At 39.4% G+C, this 16,000-nt stretch overlaps 1 protein-coding gene across 3 annotated transcripts in view; it reads right to left on the reverse strand.

Annotated features, from left to right (window-relative positions):
• Positions 1 to 774: 774 nt before the first annotated feature.
• LOC131204833 (apelin receptor-like) overlaps positions 775 to 16,000 on the reverse strand; it is a 50,924-nt gene continuing 35,698 nt past the window's right edge. The window contains exon 4 of one of the 3 annotated variants that reach the window (XM_058196518.1): positions 775 to 4,382. In XM_058196518.1, the coding sequence (XP_058052501.1) occupies positions 3,262 to 4,382 (1,121 nt within the window). In that variant the 3' untranslated portion in view covers positions 775 to 3,261. Of the gene's footprint in view, positions 4,495 to 16,000 lie in introns of all 3 variants that reach the window. The other 2 variants (XM_058196521.1, XR_009156655.1) reach the window with 2 other exon arrangements.

Raw genomic sequence — 16,000 nt, forward strand, 5'->3', positions numbered from 1 at the left:
ATCTCATTACCCTTGATAAGATGCCCATTTCAAATTTTCAGTGTTAGCAAAATGGGTAGTTCACCCGTAAAAATACCACTGAACATATTTTGTGTATTCACTGTATACAATTCCAATCAATCATAGAGGTTTTTTTCACCTACCAAGGAATATATATTTCAGCTAAGATTAAACATGGTTCTAACAACTGTTTTATATTTTCAACTGGGGGGAAAAAATCCATCATTGTTAATTAGCTTCTTCTTAGCCACCCATGGGAGATTTTCAGGTACAACCTGAAAGCTGAACAGCATTTGACAGAATCTAATTTGAACATCTGCAATGTATCCCCCATTTTAGCTCAGAAATAATTAAATGTTCCTCTGCCTTGAACCTTAACTACATTTTTCTTCTTTGTCCTCTTTATTTTCCTTTTATCATTTTGCATGACAAAACATTTTGGGAAATTCCAAAGCTGGCATGTTGGTTTCTAACTTTGGGGCACTAATGCCCCAAAGAATGAATGTCATTCAGAATGGTCCCCTGAATTGTGTTCATGACAGATCAATGGGCATCATAAATAGACAGGGCCTTATGAATTTGGGACATATTCTGGTATTATAACCAGTGTTGCAGAAGGGTTGACAACCCTATCCATCTCCTCCTTTCTCTCCAAGACTATTTCATATATGCATAATAATGTATGTCAGTTTTTCTTCTGCCTCACAGAATAGACAGGGAAGGAAAGAAAACATTCAAACCATACTCTTTTCAATAAAAACTCTGAGGTACACATTCATTGAGGTTTTATTTAATTCTCCAGCTAAATGCTCCATATTTCTTTTGTCCATCTTCAAAAGTTAGGTGAGAGATTGTAGCTCAGTAGCAGAAGATATGTTTTGCATACAAGAGGTCCCAGTTGGAGTCCCAAACAGGGACTTTCAGCTAGGGCTGAAAAGAGTCACAGCTGTAATCTTTGACAGTTGCCACCACTCAATGTGAGCAATATTGTCCTAGATGGATCCACATTCTGAATCAGTTAGTCAATTTCCTGGGATTCACCCCAGCTGTACTGCTCTGATCACAATAGGAGAGGATGTAGGAAAATGGAAAATGAATCCCATGTATATTAATAAAAGAATAAAAACACTATCCAGCTTTTTGGTTTTGCATTATGCATATTCATATGGGTACGTAAAAGAGGAGTTCAAAGACAATTATCTGACAATTCACCTCCCTCAGTGATGACCCTATACACTCTGTTCCTTCTCTGGTAGTTTTTTAGGCCCTGATTCAACATATTAGATAATGAATCTTAAAATCTATCATTTTATATTATGTTGAGAGCTTAAAAAAAGTAAGATAACACATCCAAGGTCATTTTATACATTCAACAGAATCAAGACATTGTTGTTTTGTTGGGCTATATCACTTCTGATTGTAGTTGCTTGCATTTAAAGCCTACTATATGCCTACAAAGCTAACATGACAGGGAAAATGTTTTTCTGAAATGTTGTTTTCTAAATTTGGAAAGGCAGTGTTTACTCTCAAGGGTATATTTAAAATTTAAACTTTCTATTTTTACACTAAAGTGGAACAGTCCAGGGTAAACTTATCTCTTCATCCTTTTACATGTATGTGTCACAATGATGAGTAATAACATGTCCAGCCATGTTTTACTAACTGATAAGAATGTTTTGGTTTATCTTGTATAAAAAAACTGGCAAATACATTATAAACATTTTAAATCTATAATTCTATCCCAGCAATTCAGATTCAAAATAAACTGTAGAATCTTTAAAAAAAACTATATATGGATTAATAATAGGATAATATGAATACAATTGAATATCTTGATTATTTTTTAATTCAGAAAAAATATTTTAATATTCAAAACCACTTTTCAGTTTGAAGTACTTCCTTGCAAATTTAATTGCAACAAAAATTTTTACAGTAAAAAGATTTGATTTTTTTAAAAAAAATCATTAAGTCTATATAAATGTACAACTTCTTGTCCAGTTTTATATTGCCCCTTAGTTATTAATAATAAAGGATGCACCTTTAAAAGCTTTATATAAAAATTCTTAATCAGCAGATCAATTCAATGAAATCTTTAAGAGACTCAAAGCATTTTTCTGCATTACTTAAAACTTTATTCAGTACTTTTATGACATAAAAGCAGAAACTTAGAAAGAAAACATTTTTATCAATGCAAGCATGATACTATTTCCCAACCTCTGTTAAGATTCTGTATTAAGCAGCAAGAACATTTTATTCTGGGAGAAGAGAGAGGGAGGGAGGGAGGGAGGGAGGGAGGGAGGGAGGGAGGGAGGGAGGGAGGGAGAAAGAGAGAGAGAGAGAGATTTTGCTGATGAACCATTCATGTATTTGTTTTAAAAAAAGAATAGTTTTGAATTGAGCGCCTTTACTTGACAGGACAGGCATGGAGCAAAGAACAAACTACAACTGCTATCTGCTTGAAGAAGCTGTCTTCATACATAGGAAGAAATAGGTTTGCAGACAATTTTCTGTCCATGGTGCCAGTTCTCCATTGTGGTGAATATTAAAACTCGAAATTTCAGGAGCTGCAATCATTTCTTCCCACGGAACAAGGAAAATGAAGGAATTAGAAGCTGCCAAGAAACCATGTCTCAAAGTGGCATGATAAGAAAAAGTTAAGAAAATCTGGGGTGTAGCATCAAAGCATTTCTTAAACAGGAACTGTTCCACAGAGCTGGCTTGAAACACCAAAGCATGACTATAGATAAACCAGACATGCAGCAAGCTCCCAAGTGCATTCCCTTAAAAATGAATCCTCTGATTTCATGCAACTTGTCCATAGTTTTACTGTTTCACTGAACATGTCAAAAACCCATTGCAAGTTTTCAAGAAACTTCAAAGCTCAGGTCTGCAAACAACCAGCCCAAGCCCCTATGAGTCCCTTTAAAAGTCCATGTAAATTTCATTAGAAGAACCACCAGCTGTGTATGCAGCATTGTGTTTTAGAACAGAATGAAATACTTTTTTTCCCTTCCGAGCATAATCCCTATATACAGTAACATAGACATTGTTACAGCAGATAACCTAGCAGAATACAGAAGGAAGGGATGAATATTATGTCAGTTAAAACAGACTTACCAATTTAAAAAATTAAACATGCAACATTAAGAAAAGAAACAGAATCCGATGATAGAATGATGCAAGGGGGAGAAATTAAAAGGCGAGGGGGGTGAGGAGAGATTCATTGTATGCAAAGTTTATCATGGCTGCATTATTCCATTTTTACCCATGAAGCAAAGTCTCTTGGCTATCAGGGCAGTGTTTCTCCTGCCCTGCTTCCATGTTCTTCCCTAGATGATTCTGGCTATGACCAGACGAATAGCTGGCTGACTTGTCTCCTGCAGCCCCAGGCAAATGCCCTGACGTGCAGCAGAGGACAGCCGTGCAAGCTTGTCGGAAGCGGGGATCAAAGAAGGCATAGAGAAAAGGATTGAGGCAGCTGTTGACATAGGCCAAGCAGCTGCAATATGGGTGGAGGTTGCTCAGGAAGGCATGGAAGCTGCAGGACAAGGGCATCACCTCCCAGTCCATTAGCATGTAGATGGTTTTCACCAAGTGGAAGGGGAGCCAGCAGATCGCAAAAGTGGTCACAAGGACAATGATAATGGTTAGCAGGCGCTTCCGTTTCCTCAACCCTTCACTGCGCTCCTTTCGGAAGTGACCTGCAATCGTACGGGCAATGAAGAAGTAACAAATCAGCATGATGGCAAAGGGGATTACAAATCCCATCAGTGTAGAGGACAAGCCAAGCCCTGCTTCCCAGGCTGCCTCAGTCTTGTTGGTCGCCACACTTGAATAATCCATGAAGCATGTCACTTTGTCACTCTCATTGAATACTCCAGTCCTCCGGAAAATCATGGCTGGCAGGGCCAAGAGAGCCGCCATAGTCCAGAGCACAATGGTCATTAGAAGTCCACTAGCTTTTGACCTCAGCTTGGCATTGGCTATAGGGCGAACGATAGCCAAGTAGCGGTCAAAGCTGAGCCCTGTGAGGCAGAAGACACTGGCATACATATTGACAAAGACCAGGTAGCTGCTGAGTTTGCAGGCAAAAGAGCCAAAAGACCAATGGTAGTCCAGGACCACATAGGTGGCCCATAGCGGCAAAGTGACCACAAAGGTCAGGTCAGCAATTGCCAGGTTTGCAATGAAAGTATCTGCCGAGCGTCGTTTTTCTTGTCCTCCTCGGAAAATGGTCCATAGCACCAAACCATTGCCAGTGGTACCCAGAAAGAAAACAAGCAAATAGATGGAAGGAATTAGGATTTTGGAAGAACTCCAGTCATCGTAGTCACATTCGTAGCTGCTTGAGTTATTGTCAGTATCATTGCCAAATTCCATTTCTGCTGGAAGAAAAGAAGAATGTGCTCTGAAGAAGACGTTCTCTCTCTCTCTCTCTTTTTTTTTCCCCCGTTGATTTCCAGATCACTCAGCAGGAAAAATCTTGGCAAAGTTCTTGCGTAGAAGGAAGACCAAAAAAAAAACAAAAAACAAAAAACCTCAGTTGCCGGGTCTCTCAGCTCATTTGTGTCTTTCTGTTGCCTCCTTCTTTTCAAAGCTTTAGACAGATCTGGCCAGTGCCTCCCTCAGTCTGGGTCATCTCTCTCACACACCCACTCACTCCTACTGTAGTAGTAGCTTCCTTTGGACTTGTCTTAAAACCTTTGTGTCCCAGCCCCCTTCCCCCCAGTCCTCCCCTTGCTTTCACTCAACATCCTTATGTGAATTGGATGAATTGACCCCTGTGGTGCTGGGCAGCTCCATCTGCCATTTGGATCCTCCCCTTCACAAACACTCTCTACATGTGCTCTCACCCTAAGCTTCTCAGAGCAAGGAAAGGAATGTGGCTTAAGACAACCAGAGATGCTGGGTGGGTGGCATGGAGTGATAATCCAAATAACAGGGTTCCCAGATGCCCTGCTATCACCCTTGTCTAAAGACTCGGTTTCTAAAGATCACCCTTGTATAAAGACTCGGTTTCACCATTATGAAGGTTTTTTTTTTCTCCATTTCAGCAGCAAAGTGATCTAAGCACTCCCCCCCCCCCAAAAAAAAAACTAAACATCATTGACTTTAGGACATTCTGTGATCACATTATGATAGCACATTAAGAAAAGTCTGTCAATGCAAAGAAACGGTGTGTTCATACATATACATAAACTTCCTTTACTAAGGAAGTTGAAAATTATTCTGCTTGGCTGTCTGAAAGGCTTTGAAAATTAAGGTGGTAGGGGCAGAGCTGGGAAGAATGCAGCCAAGGTGTTGGACTCCCAGCAAACATCTCAGAGAGAAGCATATGAGGGGGAAAAAAGGGGGGGGGGTAATTAACTCATGCTTTGGTCTGCAGAGATCATTGGTGGTGAATTGTTGACACTTTAGACCAGGGGTCTCCAACCGTGGCAACTTTAAGCCTGAAGGACTTCAACTCCCAGAAGCCAGCTTTGCTGGCTAGGGTATTCTGGGAGTTGAAGTTCTCCAGGCTTAAAGTTGCCACGGTTGGAGACCCCTGCTTTAGACACGTGGGGTATTTCTAGGAGAGCCAAATATTTGAAATATATTTTGGGAACTTCCCAAGCTGTAGACTAAACTCAAGAGGTCCTGAGTTTTAAATATCTGATAAATAATTTATAACAATAACGATACAGTGTTTGTATACTAAAATACAGGTAGTCCTCGACTTAATGACCAGAATTTATGTTACTAAGTGAGAAATTTGTTACGTGAGTTTTGTCCCTTTTTATGACTTTTCTTCCCACGTTTGTTAGTTCTTAAATTAGTAACACGGTTGTTAAGTCAATCCGGCTTCCCCGTTGACTCTGTGTCGTGTCCCACTCCTCCGCTGACGGCCGGGTCAGGGAAATCTGAATCAGGCTTGCCTCTGCAGCTCTGCCCAAAGTCCTAGCAGTCCTCAGAGCAGGCAGGAGACCAGTAAGTGACTTCAGCAAGATAAGTTTGACTTTTGCCTGACTCAGAGACTGCCAGAAAGTAGCTCCTTTATATAGGCCATGGGGTGTGGCTCCATGACTCAGCACTCATTAAGGCCTGCCCCTCCCTTCCCTCTGTTGCCTCCGCCTATCCAATCTTCTGATGCGAGGGTCACTCCAATCAGCTGTTCTTGGGAGTAAACCCTCCTCAGGCTCACCTGCTGTGGATGAGGGGGAGGGGTCTAGCTGCTCCGTTTGCCTGGGCATGGAGTCAGGGCTGGGGCAGGGAGATGCTCCTTCTTCTGCAGTTTGTGGGGGCATGGAGCCAGGACTTGGGCCGGAAGGCATACATTCCTCAGTGTTGGGGAGCAGGTAAGAAGGCCCCGGCTGCTCTGAGGGCGGGCAAGACACAACACTCTGCTTGCCAGAAGGTCACAAAAGATGGTGACATGACCCCGGGACACTCCAACCGTCATAAATGTGAACTAGTTCTCAAGTATCCGAATGTAAATCACATGATGCTGTGATGGTCATGAGTGTGAAAAATGGTCATAAGTCACTTTTTTCAGTGCCGTTGTAACTTCGAATGGTCACCAAATGAACTGTTGTAAGTTGAGGACTACCTGTAGATATTTTTTTTTCTAAAAGGAACAAACCTGAATTAAAGTCTATCAATTTAAACAACAGCAGAAGAGAGATTATTAGGAATCCATTGTAACTGATCTAAACATCTGCCATTGCATCTAAAATGCTCAAATTCCAGTTTATTCCCAGTCCCAAAAGAAATGTCTTTGTGCAGTTCCCAGAGAAAACACAGCCTTCATATGAAGCACATAATAACTAGAGTAAAGCAGTTTAAAAATGAAATAAAAAAAGCCTTTCAGCTGTATAGCCTTTCACCTCACATCCTGGACATAAACTGTTTCAACTCCTACCCTCAAAATGATGCTATAGAGCACTGCGCACCAGAACAACTAGACACAAGAACAGTTTATCCCGAACGCCATCACTCTGCTAAACAACTAATTCCCTCAATACTGTTAAACTATTTACTAAATCTGCACTACTATTAATCTTCTCATCGTTCCCATCACCCATCTTCCACTTAGGACTGTATGACTGTAACCTCGGTGCTGGTATCCTTAAGGTTTCTATTGATATTGTTTCCTGATTGCTTATTTGTACCCTAAGACTATCATTAAGTGCTGTACCTTTTGATTCTTGATGAGGGTATCTTTTCTTTTATGTACACTGAGAGCATATGCACCGAGACAATTTCCTTGGGTATCCAATCACACTTGGCCAATAAAAAATTCTATTTTATTATATTCTATTCAATGTCTAATAAGACTGCATATTCACTAATGAAAAATTGAGACTGTCTTTATATGTTAATTTACTACTTGCCGTTTCAAGATACAACATTTAGACAATTAAATCTGACATGGCCAAAGCATCGGATACAGAAACCGTATGAAAGAACAACTTGAAAACAGGCAATATCTGATATTCTAGTCTCTACTGGAGAGAACCAGAGCATATTTGCCGTCTGTCGTAGAAGATACCGCCGGCTCCTTTGAAGTACCTGTAGCAATGGAACTGCTAGCCACCTATCTTGCCTTTTGATGGGTTTTATCTGCCTTCCCAGGAATATCTGGCTTCCTGGATTAGAAATGCTGACCATTACAAGCCATTTAGGGCTTTGGTGTTCAATCTTCCCTGATCAGCCTGATAATTTCGGTCAGCTGTCCTGGTCACCATCCATGTGCCTGTGTTTATAACATAAGGAGTTCTGTGTTGCACTATCATCAGAATAACAAAGCAACTAGCAAGTCCTGTCCCAACTCTTTGAAATATTAGAATTTTCCTTTGGTTAAAAGTAGGAAAAACAAAATATTCCAGAACAACTTCAAAATCCCTGTGACCTGCATCCTTCAGAGGCCCCCAAAATGACCTTTATAACTCCCTCATTTAATCTATGCAACCTCCCTGTAAAGCAGATTATGCTCAGATTAAATGACAGGCACAAAGTCACCCAGTGAATGAAGGGGGATTTGAACCCAGACCTCTCAAATCCAGGTAACCACCACTCTTCTCACTGGGATTAGTTTAGAAATTAAAGCAAGTATGTCTGGTTTAAACAAGGTCATAATTTGCTCAAATCATACAAATATCTATCGTTAAGTAGTAAGTAGCAGTTTAAATCCTTGGAGAACATATGATCAGTCAAAATCCTCAGTGGGACCAACCAAAGTATCAAGATAACCAGCAAGCTTTTTAATTTTCCAAGAGTTCATGTCAAAATAAATAGAATGCAAAATGCTGGCCTGGAAAAACCTGGAATAGTGTAGAAGCCATAAAAACCTACTTTGGTCATCATCTTCAGATGGAGTCCACGAAAAGGTGACAAGTTCATTGAGTTATGCTTTCCTGCCAGATGCTATGTGGGTTTCAGGTTACCAGCAGTGATACTTGAACCGAGATACACAGCAGGTGAATTGATCACCCGTGTTTGAAAAAAATAAGATCTAAAACTTAATTTAGATCTGTCTCACATCTTAAATGAAATGTACAAGCTGGGTTTATATTGTTGTACTAAGCCTGGATTTCTTAACCGTAATTTGTTGAACCAGTCAGGTTGGCTGGCTTTTTCAGACTTTGCACTAAACCATAAGCCATTTTACAAATGGTGATTGGATTTGGCCAACCCTCTAGGCTAAAACCAAACAGCCTACATTGGGTTTAGAACAGGGGTCTCCAACCTTGGTCCCTTTAAGACTTGTGGACTTCAACTCCCAGAGTCCCTCAGCCAGCAAAGCAAAGCTGGCTGAGGGACTCTGGGAGTTGAAGTCCACAAGTCTTAAAGGGACCAAGGTTGGAGACCTCTGGTTTAGAACAATATGTGAACCTGGTCAAGCTTTAAGCAACAGCATTTTTTATTCAGTCTCACTGACAAGAAGCTAGAAAAAGCATGGGCTGTTACATTAATGAAGTAAAGAGAGATTATATGCTTGTGTATGAGGCTCAAAGCACATCTTCCAAATATTTTTTTCAAGTGTGCCTAGCTGTATTGTCAAATTTTGGATGGATGATCTCAAATAACTATAATTTAACATGCTGGTGCTGCTTTAGAATATTCAGAATATTCCACACTTTATTTCAGTAGTCTGTAACAACCATGTAATGTAAATCAGTGAGCAAAATATTGAATAAAAATAGTTCTTTACAAAGCAGTCTAGTTGTCAAGAATAGAACAATAGAGTCTATGACAAATCCTCAATTTTTGGTATGCCCTGATAGTACCACCCAAAGCATTTGGTATATCACCCCAGTAGAGACAGCTAAATAAATGGAATCCAGCTTTTGTTCCCCCCACCAAAGAAAAACTCCCCCATAGGTAATTCAATTTGTAATATAGCCCCCAACAGGTGAAAATGAGATCATATCTTTATTGCTGCACAAAAGTTAGTAGGTTGGTATATTCAACTAGGTGATTTCTGATTTGTTGCTAGATTCAGAATAGCAAAGAAGAATATTTTCCTTGATTGAGCAAATAGTAGTTCATCTTCATCTCATCTTTCTGTTATCCCTACCAATAAGGAGATTGTTCACAAAGAAAGAAAGTAAATATACAAGTATTGGATGGTTATCACCACTCTCCCACCATCTTCCCTGTAATGAAATAGGAATATGTGCTGATACTGAAGAGCTTAGTCAAAGAAATCATCGGGGTCAACTTTAACTAGCCAAGCTATATTGATTTGATTTGCAATTTTCTACTGATATTCCACCAAGAATCTTTCTTACATCTTTTTTTTTTTTTTAATTTATATCCCGCCCTTCTCCGAAGACTCAGGGCGGCTTACATTGTGTTAAGCAATAGTCTTCATCCATTTTGTATATTATATACAAAGTCAACTTTATTGCCCCAACAATCTGGCTCCTCATTTTACCTACCTTATAAAGGATGGAAGGCTGAGTCAACCTTGGGCCTGGGGGGCCTTGAACTTGCAGTAATTGCAAGCAGCTGTGTTAATAACAGACAGACTTAGTCTGCTGAGCCACCAGAGGCACCTCTAAAGATTTAACCAGAATATTTTAATATTTAATATTTTAACAAAGGAATTTCTTATTAAAACCTTCTCCATCTGCAAAGCACCATGGTTATTATATAGTTACTCTTTAACACTCTTTAATACTCTTTGCTCATTAAATTCTGTAATTCTAGACTTTGGGAACAGCTAAAACACTTTCTTTCCTAATTTTCCTAGAGGTAGGCGAAGTTCTTGGTAGACCTTAGACAAACTAGAACATATTACCCTGTCTAGGTCAGCCTATTATATTTATTTCTGGGGAATCCTTGAAAAAAAAGGAGTTCCACCCCTTAAAATCCATAGTCTCTATTAGCAGCACCCACCAATTTTTGTTAAGCTATAGATCTCAGGATCCTTCAAACAATGGTCATATGGTTGACCACACTAACAATATTAGTGTTTATATTATGGAAAAAGCCTGAGAATAGGCTATGTTCATATAATTAAGCGTATAAACTGGAAAGCTTGAATAATAAGCATGCATCACACCATTTTAAGACCTATGTGTGACTTTTAAACTAAGCCTAGTGGCTTTGTGAACCAAAGATTTAAATTAATGATTCAAGAAGAAGCATGTTACTTCTCAGTCAACCTTGGTTGAATATGAGCCCTAGTTCCAACACATACTGCAAGAAAGCAAGGCCAAAATATAAAAATGTGTGCAATAATTTTATGTCTTCCATAAAAATTGCATCAAGATTGCATAAATTACAACTCCTACTAGATGAAAAGAATACAGGGGGATGACACCTGAAAGCTCCATCAAGCCTTAATAATTAGAATAAACTTGTTTTTAGCAAGAATAGGTACCCCAGCTGCTGTTTTTGTTGCTACAACTCTTTCAATATTGGAAAGTTATATCAATCCTTTAAAACTCATAAATGAGAATAGCTGTTATTTTTCATACAGGGTATTTTTGTTTTTAAGATTAAAAAGGTATAGAAAAGGCAAGGAAGAAAAGCATTGCTGATTTGAGCCTAGTAGTTTAATGGAATAAACTACTTGATACTTTTACTGAAGATAAGCAGAGTGCTGTAAATCAAGAAGAGCCCGGAGAAATTTTTTTTTGTTAGTTTGTTTAGGCCAGCGGTGTCAAACTCAATTTCATTGAGGGCCACATCAGGGTTGTGCTTGACCTACAGGGTTGGGGTGAGCATGGCCAGCTCAAAGTCACTTGTGTCAGGGATGCCTATGGTGGCCTGAGTGCTCTGCCAGCAAAAATGGGCTCCCAAACTCCATTTTCAGCTGCCATGGCTTCCTGCAACCCTCTGCCAATGAAAATGGGGCTTGGGAAGGCCACACATGGCCCACCTGAGCTCCGTTTTTGCTGGCAGAAGCACTGTGGGCTGGTCCTTTGCTGTTTCCAGGGCAACCCTGTGGAAGTACTCCGCGGGCCAGATCTGGCCTCTGGGCCCTGGTTTAAGCCAAAGTCATTCTTCCCTGTTCATGGAACAGCATAAAGAAGGGAAAGGTTTCTATATGAAAAGATTTGCTATTCAGCTGAAAGTTGGTCAACGTTTTTTTCCTTCGGTCCATCACCTTTGTATTTCTGTCACTTTAAACTCTGTGCTGCAAATGTGCGATGTAAGAAAAAAGAATTAACAAGAGATGAGGGTGGGGAAAGGAAATAGGATGGAGACAGGAAGGCAAGTCAGGAAAAGTAGAAATGGGTCATGAGCCCAGGACGTAGCAAGCAAAATATTTATAGTCTGTCTCACTGTAACAATAAGGGGATATGAATAGCAGAGAATCCCACTCTGGATGAGGAGTGGCTTAAGATAGTTTAACAAGTTTTTTAAATGTGTCTTCCTTTAAAATCTCAGTAAATTGCAAAAGAGTTAAGATTTTATGACAAACCATAATTCAGCCATATTATTGTTTTGCAGCAAGGAAAGGAATAATACTATCTCTTGGCTGTCTTAAATTACAGTGGTCGTAATATGAACCTTTGCCATTGCCATGTGCCTACTGTCCCTGTCCTAATATTCCTTTTTACTTACTCTTTTCATGTATCCGAATTATGTTTATACTTTTACCTGCTATCTTATATATGATTGACTAAATAAATAAATAAATAAAATAATTAAGTGCATTATCTGACATTTTATGTCAGCAACCATGGGATTCAAGTTGGGCTTGATTCTATCTCTTCACTGTCCCAGCCAAACACCTTGATTATAGGTAGTCCTCAACTTACAACCACGATTGAGCCCAGACTTTATGTTGCCCAGACATTTGTTGAGTTTTGCCCCATTTTACAACCTTGCTTACCACATTTCTTAAGTGAATCACTGCAGTTGTTAAATTAGTAACACGGTTGCTAAGTAAATCTGGCTTCCCCATTGACTCTGCCTGTCCAAAGCTTGCAAAAGATGATCACATGACCCCAGAACACTGCAACCGTCATACATATGAACCAGCTGTCAAGCATCCAAATGTAAATCATGTGTTCATGGGGATGCTGCAATCCCCATCAGTCGTAAGTGTGAAAAATGATCATGTCACTTTTTTTCAGTGCTGTTGTAACTTTGAACAGTCACTAAATGAACTATTGTAAGTCGAGGACTACTTGTATTACATGAGACACTAAATAGCAGGTCAACTTCATGTTAAACCTATTTTACTGGGAGAACGCAGCCAATACAGTTGTTCTGACCCAGCTCCCCAAACACAACAAACCCTCTGTATTTAAATCAATGATTCCTTTATTAGGAATGGCAGCGGCCCCATCAAAAAGTTTCTCTCTCACAGCAGGCTAACAAGACTGTCCCGCAGGGAGATGAATAGATGTTTGCCTTTTATCTATTCATCTCTGCCCCCCTGCCTTTTAACCCCAGAGCTAGGGTGGGGCTTTGCTAGCAGTGGTGGCTCTTCCATCCCAAGGATCGGCCCACAGATTTCCACTGCTTTCCTCTGTCTTCTGCGCACCCACACGTTAAGGCACTGGCCCAGCTGTTCCTCCTCTTCCTCACCAGCCACCTCCAGACCTGGGGGCGGTTGACTCTCCATCTGAGGGCTGATGGATGGCCCAGGCCTCATTCAGCTGCTGGAGGGGCCAGCACAACAGTATGCAAAACCATGGCTGCTTAAGTAATTTTAAGATCACAGGCACTGGCTTTTTTTCCAGATCATATGGATGGCATCAACTTAAAGATAACAGATGAACGGTTAAGTTAAATTGAGTTCAGTATCTGTCTTAGGTGAGAGCAGAACACTAGATGCTTTGCATTGCATATCAGAAGTGTAAAATGGACAAAACTTTTGAAATGGCAACAGGGCACTCGACCTAACCTTCTTTCTGAGCAGCCTCTAAATAACAGCTTTTCCCCCAGATTTTAATATTATGTGGCATATACCAAGACGAGCAGTTTTTATGTCAACAGCAAACCTGCATGTAATAATCCTTAATGGTTTATGATTGGACTATTTTAATGGACAGTGATACAACTATAACTCTTCACAACTATTACAAAATAAAGGAACACGCTATCTGTGCAACATGGAAATGGATTGCTGCTTAAATTTAATTAAATTGACCAGATAGTCACTTTCTGGCAATCAGATCAAAAATACGTTTTAATAGTTGAGGTTTTGCATACAGTGCATACAGGCAGTTTCTTCAGTGAAATTCTGCTAGCCACTTTAGTACACGAGAATTATTCATTGACTATTCATTGAGAATAAATTCATTGAGTTAATATATTATTAGTACTATCCAAAACCTGCACCAGCTTATAGAAAAAGCTCAATAATCATTATCAACAGGAAAAGAGGCTTGAAAACTTTCTCAAAATAATGCCTTCATATCCTTTTCTAGACTAGCACAATATATGTGGTGTCTAAACCATACTGGTGGGAGTTTCTGGAGCTTTTTCATTTACTTATGATAGCATTCTTAGTATAAATTGAATACTGTGTGTAAGGTTATGTGAATGTATGCATAAAAGGTATTATTTCACGTGAAACTGCTTTAATACTAATTTGCATGTAAAAGTTATGTAGAAAAGATGCCCCTGGATGGACTAGTTTATTTTCCACTGGTGAGAACAGAAATCCATTGACCCAGATGCCTAGCAAGATCATGCTTCCATATGGTCATATCTGTCATACATCTGTGATGCCATTTCTCGTATTTCATCTGGAAATCCCTGCAGAGATTCTAGCATGAACCCTGCAGGAAATTCTGTGGAGCAAAGGCACAAGACTGAAGGCAGAAACCATTAACTAGAACACTGAAGTCTATGCAGCATTTTTCAAAAAATGCCTCCTGGAAGAAAATAATACTGGTAGGACTTCAGTAGCATTCAAAAAGCTAGCGTAACAACTATAAATCTTGTAAGATTTATTGAGTTACGAGTTGAAGTGTTCAAATGGAGAAAACAATATTCTTTAGGTAAGGAAAATTGAGGCTTTGTGGGTAATATAGCTGATAATTATAATATTGGTTATAGTGATGAGTGGAAATACAAGCTCAGATCATTATTGCAAATTTAAGTTTGGCATAATTGCTTGGGGTTTCCATTAGCTTTAGATTGAAAAATGAAGATGTAGATTCTGAAATTACCCCACATAATCTCCTAGGTTGAATAAGGGACTACCATTCCCATCCCCCTGGACCACTCTACTTGGTTGGCACTGGAATTCATTGTCTGGAAGCTACAGGTTTCCTGCTAACATAACATTAACACTTCTACTTAATTCTGTTTAAAAATAGTCTGTTATTTTGGTGTCTGGCACAAGCTGTTAAGAGAATCATGTTAGCAGGTATTTTCTATTTAAACCCAGAAATTTGGGCTGTTGCTCTAGCCCAGAGGTCTTCAAACTTGGCAGCTTTAAGACCTGTGGACTTCAACTCCCAGAATTCTTCAGCATAGCTGACTGAAGAATTCTGGGAGTTGAAGTCCACAGGTCTTAAAGCTGCCAAGTTTGAAGACCTCTGCTCTAGCCTTTTTTCTTTTCTAGAGTAGACCTCCTTTTGCTCTCACCACTAATTTGTCTGTTTGCATTCCCTAAATGGAAAGCAAGACTTATTTGCTATTAGTTTAGCAAGTACAGCAGTGGCCTCTGCTGGCTGAAATAACAGTTGCAGGCAAAACCCACAACTCAGAAATAGCATACCAAAGTAAGCAATAAGATGGATGCTACAGTATGGAACTCCACACCTTCAATTAAAATTAAGGGCAAAATAGAAATGAAAGTTATCTCTCAGCTATATTTCTTTTTCCTAAGTTGAACAGATGAAAAATGCTGATAGACAGGAACCAAAGTTCAGTATTCTTCATTACAGTCATCAAGCTGGTCGATTCCAAGTCAGCCTGTACACAAGTATCTTTTTAAAAAACCATACATAAGAACTCTTATTTGCATCTTTGTATAAGATAGGTAGGGTCAACACAGCATGCCCTATTTCAAACAGTACTAAGTATTCCCAGTTTAGGAGCTCATACACACAACCATTATTGAGAGGAAAAAAACAAAAATTTCATAATATGTGCAAATACATTTCAAAGTCGGTTAGCATGCATACACCAAGGATGTGATTTCTTGTGTAATGTAGAATAGAATAGAATAGAATAGAATAGAATAGAATAGAATTTTTATTGGCCAAGTGTGATTGGACACACAAGGAATTTGTCTTGGTGCATATGCTCTCAGTGTACATAAATATCAAGTCCCTGTTTATATCATGACGATGGAATTACTGAGGAAAATCAGTGTTAAAAGACAGTGTACACAAACACATATTTTTAAAAATGTGTCTATCATATGTACTTACCAGCAATTTCTTGGCTGATTCAGCCACAAGAGTTGTCCCTCACACCATGCTACCCTTGAATCAGCCACACATTGTTTATTTATGCATTTATCCATGCATCCGTCTACAGTGTTGATTGTTTATTTAAAGAATCAAGCACCTGTTCATTAAGTACTTTATTTAATAAA

Source organism: Ahaetulla prasina, chromosome 1 (assembly GCF_028640845.1).
Source record: "Ahaetulla prasina isolate Xishuangbanna chromosome 1, ASM2864084v1, whole genome shotgun sequence".
Classification (NCBI taxonomy): Eukaryota; Metazoa; Chordata; class Lepidosauria; order Squamata; family Colubridae; genus Ahaetulla; species Ahaetulla prasina.